The following is a 6,610-nucleotide window of genomic DNA, read 5'->3' on the forward strand; positions in this document are numbered from 1 at the left end:
ATAAGTCGTTCTAATAACGTAGTAAATAATAATATAATGCATTTATTCAATACTAATTCATCATTGTACTTATTTATAAGGTAAAACAAAACGAGATAAAAAATCAAATAGAAATCTTTGAGCTGTTTGAAGTCTTCATAATCTATCTCTTAGCTGTTTGGTAAAAAAAGCTTTTGAAGTAAAACTAAGCTTACTTTTATAGTCTATCTCATGTTACGAGCCTCCGGCAACGATATTGGCACTTATAGAACATCTATAACAGTTTAAATAGGTTCTTAAGCATTCCTAGACAATCAATCATATTACTTTAATTGTTTAATAATGGCATTAATATGTATGCTCTAAGTACAAGGTTAAATAGAAAACGCGGTTTGTAGAATTGCGTTTATGGTCATAGGAATTATAAGGGCGCGATATAATGTTTCAATGACTTGCGACTTTTATTTGGCATATTCAATTATAGCATTCGTCTCCATTGCAGACATAAATTAATAATATTATGTCATTCCAGGTTTGCAAATAGTATTCGTAATTGTTAGAATAATGATGACTCTTAGTCCCAAGAGTACCTATTAGTACCCTATTTTAATAGCTACGACCTTTTGTCGTAATTCGCCAAATTATGACATAGAGAATACCTACTAACATAATGACTATTATAACTGCCATAGGCTAAGTAAGTTCCTTTTGAGTCATGTAAGTATAGGTATGAATTTTCGTAAATAATGCACTAAAAGACTATGTCTACTATATGAAGCTATAATCCATCACTTAAACCAACAAAATAAGTAACAGCAAACACTGAGCTTGTGAATGGCGTAGGAGCGACTCACTCACTTTACACTGCTAAGTGTAACATGAAAATCGCAGAATATCTATAACCATTATACACACGGCTCAATGTCAGATATCAATGCACAGATGCTTGATGGACAGTATCACCTGTGCCTCTATCTCGCAATCCTAGATGACGTTATCGATCTCTAGATATTGTTTCTTCGATAAAATTCAGCTGCTTCTTCTGCATCCATTATATTTGTCGCGGATCGCACACACGTTTCAACGCGGTCGCAATGAACAGTAAGTAGAAGTTAATGAATTATTATTAATTATACAGTTATTTATTTAATAAAAGTGTAGGTTAGGTTAGTCAAGTGAATAAGAAATGAGTACTGTATTCATAAGGAAATTAATAATTTTCTACTTTTACGTAACATGTTTGAAAATTTCGTGATAATTATTATGTAAGAAGGTAGTATAGCTTAGTGATGAGTGATGTGGCTTAAAAGCTTCGCTTATTATTTATGCTGTGTAGGGCTTTATCATTAACATATTTTCGTACGCCTCTGGTAAGAAATTATTCGGTAAAGAGTCACAGGATTACAGGACATACAGTTAGATATTTTTGCAAAGTAGGTGTGTGTTACAAAACTACCTAATATAACCTACTAACTACATAATATAACCTACGCCCCAAATCTACTCAAACTAATGTGTCTGAATGACGTTAACTGTTATAAATTTTAATTTAAGTACATAGGTACCTAAGTTGTAATTTTTATTCTCATTATTATTTACTCAAACGTAAACTTTATATGTGTTCAAATATGAATACTTAGTAGGTAGCAAATAATTATGTACGTAATTTAGGCATACCATTACAACCCAAGAATTACCATTATTCGAATAGAACTCACGATACTGTTGCAGTTCGGGATGATTACATAATTATTCATTCATGAGCTAGTGCCTAGTTGACAGTTTCAGATGCAATTCTGAACTAACGTTGTCTGAAGTCATTTCCTTGAAATGAATTCGAAATGTCTAGAATATTCTTGAGAGATACTACCTTTGTCGAACGTGTAGTTCACTATTTATTAACAAACTAGCCAAGTGTTAAATATAAGTTCCCATTTATTGTCACTTTATTGATAAAGTTTAGTTTGAAAAATATTAATATACTCAGAATTATTTGATAGACAGTTCGCTAGAAAATCTTTTAACGTGAAAATCACGTGCTGTTTTTTTCCCGTTCGACCGTTATCTTAGAGGCAAGCACTTGAAGAAAAATTATTGTAAAGAGCCGCGATAAGAGATTACATTTTACTGAAAATCGTTACGTAGGTAGGTATATAATCTGGACATTTTCTTAAATTACTTACTTATCTATATGGTAAAAAAAAAATTATATTCGTACTTAGGTACTATTTTTTGCGTATTTAGGTATTGTGGAATCATTCATCGTCCAAAATTGTATTTTCATCTTCATCACGTCAAGATCTTTTCACAACTCTCTAGGTACTGTTGTGGTCAAAGTAGTCAAAAACTACTACTTAATAAATTATACTATTAGGTACACTTACAATTCTAAAATTTAAATGATGACCTTATGATGACAATCAGTTTCTAATTTATTGTTAGATATTATTCATATTTGCGAGAAATTTGTTGTTTCTCCAAAACTTTCCACTTCCTGTCTCAGGTGCAATTCAGATCTTACACCCACGATTCTGATGGCATATTGAAAAGTATTTAACGTCAAGCGTTCAAAAAAACATAAATTACTTTTTTAAAGATACGTTTCTCTTTACATTTAGACATAATTTTTTATTGTTAAATATTGTGATTACACGCCTGAGTAGTTAAGTCATATTATAACGTAGCTCTCGTTTTGTAGTTTATGGCCACGCAGAATTAATTATTGTTATAATTTAGTGTTTTAACTTTTAGTAAGTACATAATAAATTACTCTATTAGATACATATAGCGAATGACTTAATTTTTTTGCTAATTAACAGATTTCCTTGATTTTAATCTACACTTATTTAGACTATATGAACATCTTGTGATACCAACGCACTATTCAATAACAATCACAAAGAGCACTTTTCTAAATTAATGTTTATTTTTTCTTTCAGCTGCCCTCAGAGTAGTGTGTTTCGCGGCGGCGCTGGTCAGCGCCTCCGCCTTCTCAATCGAATTGAGACAAGATCCGGAGACGTTATGCATCGGCCAAGAGAACTTCTTGCGCATTCCCAGAGCCGAGAGCTGCACCTTCTACTTCCAATGCTATGCTGGACGGTCGTACTTGATGCAGTGCCCGTATGGAGCGTGGTTTAATGAACAGGAACAGGTGGGTTTAAGGAATTTATTAACTGACATATGCAATAAGAATACCTGTAGGTAATATTCAACCATAAGGTCCATAAGTGTAAAAGCTGTTGTAAGCTCATAAATGGTATGCTAGTTAAGAAGTTGAATGGAAAATACTTGTTATTTAACGCAGTTATTAAATATTTAAAAATTAATATCTTTGCTAAAAACGTATTTAATCAACAAATATAAAATAATACGTATATAAATTCTTGCTTGCATGAAATATCAATAAATTTTGATTCATTTATATTTTATAGGTATGCGATTCGTCTGATCCCCCAGCTGGTTGTGAAGTCGAGCAAGAACCAGTTCCCATCCCACAACCTGAGCCCGAACCAGAGCCAGAGGTAGAAGAATCCGAAGAAGTAGAAGAAGTTGAGCCAGAAGATAACGAAGAAGTAGAAGAAGTTGAGCCAGAAGATAACGAAGAAGTAGAAGAACCTGAAGCAGAAGATAACGAAGAAGAAGAAGTTGAACCAGAAGATGACGAAGATAATAGAGAACAATCAGAAGATCAGGATGAGGAAGAGGAGGCTGAAACAGAGGAACCCGAAGAGGAAGTGGAAGAAGAAACAGAATCTTCAGAAGAGTCAGAAGAAGAAGCAAATAGACTTAGAAAGAGACACATTAAACAAAACGACATTGATATGCCAGAAGAAGGTGATATTGAATATGAAGAAATTATACCTCTTGTGAAAAGCAAAAAACTGAAACACCACGATCATGACGATGATGACGACGACCATGACCATCATCATCATCATCACGATCACGACCACGACCACCATCACGATCACGATCATCATGATCATGACCACGACCACCATCACGATCACGATCATCATGATCACGACCACGATCACGAACATGAACACGACCACGATCATGAACATGGCCACGATCACGAACATGACCACGATCACGACCATGACCACGATCACGACCATGGCCACGATCACGACCATGGCCACGATCACGACCATGGCCACGATCATGACCACGACCATGATCATGAACATGACCACGAACATTCTCATGAGGATCAACTTGAAGGTTCTGGTGAAGCTCTTGAACAAGCGCGTAAAATATCTAACAAGCGTATTAAATTACAAGAGGAAGTTGAGAATGAAGACGAAGTAGATGATGAGATCAAGAGATCGAAAAGACAAGAGGAGAATGAGGATGACAACGACGACGAGGATGTTGAAGATGATTTAAGAACAGTGTTTAAAAAACGTACCTTAAAACAAGTTGAGGATGAAGAGGAAAACATTGATGATAATGAATTCGATGTCAAAATAATCCGTAAAAGAAGACAAACCGAAGACGAGGAAATTGAAGAAGAATCTGACGGTGAAGAGAAACGTCGCAAGAGACAAAATGACGACGATGAAAATGATGAGAATGGTGACGATGGCGATGGTGATAATGATGACGATGACGAGGAAAGGCGCAAAAGACAAAATGATGAAGAGGATGAGGATGACGATGAGGATTCTCAGGATAGGTTAAAGCGTCGTAAAAGACAAGCTGATGATGAGGATGATGAAGATGACGATAATGACGATGAGGAGCGCCGCAAAAGACAGAACGATGAAGATGAAAACGATGATGAAGATGACGATGAAGCTGAAGATAGATTAAAGCGCCAAAAGCGACAAGCTGAAGATGAGGAAGAAGAGGGATCTGGCGATGAAGAAAAACGCCGCAAGAGACAAAACGATGAAGATGATGAGGATGACGACGAAGAAAGCCGCAAACGGCAAGAGGATGAAGAGGATAATGAAGAAGACGACGAAGAATCTGAGAAAAAACTAAAGCGTCAAAAGAGACAAGCCGAAGACGAAGACAATGAGGAATCTGACGTTGAAGAGGAAAGTCGTAAAAGGCAAGAGGACGAAGATGAAGATGATGAAGATAAAGATGAAGAACGCCGCAAAAGGCAAGAGGACGAAGAGAATGGTGACGAAGATGGAGAGGCTGAAGAGGATGATTCTGACAGGAAATTGAAGCGTCAAAAGAGACAATCTGAAGACGAAGAAGATGAAGAAGATTCTGAAGATAGTTTAAAGCGTCAAGAGGAAGAAGGTGACGATGATAATGATGATGATGATGATGTTAATGAGGATGACGATGAAGAACGCCGCAAAAGGCAAGAGGATGATGATAATGACGACGATGATGAAGATGGTGAAGAGGATGATGCTGACAGTAAATTGATGCGTCAAGAAGATGACAAGGATGATGATGATGATGACGATGAGGATGAAGAGAAATTCAAACTTTTGAAATTAATTCGCCGATCTTTAAAACAAAGTGATGACGATGAACAGGAAGATGAGGAAGAGTCTTTGAAGAAAATGCGACAGGAAGAATCTGACGGTGATGATGATGAGGATGACGAAGACGCTGAATCTGATGATGATGTTGATGAAGAAGATGAAGATGATGATGATGATGAAGAATCAAAGAAACTGAAGCAAGACGATTCGGAAGATGAAGAAAATGAAAGTGTGGAAGAAGGAAATCTATTCTATAGATGGCTGCACAGAACTTTCGCTTAAGACGTTGGTGTATTTCAAACGCATCTCCATATCGAGTGCTCCTTTGAAATGAAGTAGTTATTAGTTATTTATTAAGTATTAAGAGTTATGAGCAGAATCACTTTGTGCAATTTTGTAAATATTTGACGTGAGCGTGTAATAAATTTATTTCTTGCGTATTATTTGTTTGGCATTTTATCCTTAGCCATTGGCATTTTATTCCATTAAAACTAGCTTTACACATTAGGTACAACATCACAACCTGAACCGAAAATGAAACTAAATGAGATAATGAGACAAATCCAAACCTAGATACTATTAATTATTTGAATAGGTACCACGTTTCATATGTAGATCATATTTTACGAGGGGTTGAATTAATTGAAATAACCATTCCCTTGGAAGTAGGTAACATTTGAATGAATGTATGAACCTTCGTACCTTTTCAGAAAATAAGGAATAAACGATACCTTCTTTATAAGGTAACACTTTACACTCAACTTCATTAAAATCGAAAATTCTATGAATGAAATATGTGAATTCATATTTTATTTAGTTTTGTTTATTAAAAGTTAATAATTTTGAAAATAAAATTCATGTGTTTGAAAGTTACGTAACTACCTATGTTCTCTTTTATTATTTAAAAAAACTAATATTTTCTACATTCTGTGAATAACATTCCCGTATGGAAACGCGTTTTGTAATGTACCACAATACCTTTAAGCATTGCAACATTTCTTACAGAAAGGACACACGTCGTTCCCCGTACGACCTCACCAGCTCTAAATCACATCCTCTATGTATGTATATATGTATATATCGTATTTATCTATGTAAAAAACGAAATTTGCAAGCAGTCTGGGCGTATTCAAGATCAGATAATATTTCAGAAGTGCTATCAGTTATATTTT

General features: G+C 35.2%; 1 protein-coding gene across 1 annotated transcript; it reads left to right on the plus strand.

Moving 5' to 3' along the window:
• The first annotated feature begins 947 nt into the window (after positions 1 to 947).
• On the plus strand, positions 948 to 5,869 carry LOC123694595 (protein starmaker-like). The gene is made up of 3 exons (XM_045640066.1): positions 948 to 1,080; positions 2,919 to 3,133; positions 3,414 to 5,869. The coding sequence occupies exons 1-3, from the start codon at positions 1,074 to 1,076 to the stop codon at positions 5,718 to 5,720; spliced, it is 2,529 nt and encodes an 842-aa protein (XP_045496022.1). The 5' UTR covers positions 948 to 1,073; the 3' UTR covers positions 5,721 to 5,869.
• The last annotated feature ends 741 nt before the right edge of the window (positions 5,870 to 6,610 follow it).

Source organism: Colias croceus, chromosome 9 (assembly GCF_905220415.1).
Source record: "Colias croceus chromosome 9, ilColCroc2.1".
In the NCBI taxonomy this organism is placed as follows: domain Eukaryota; kingdom Metazoa; phylum Arthropoda; class Insecta; order Lepidoptera; family Pieridae; genus Colias; species Colias croceus.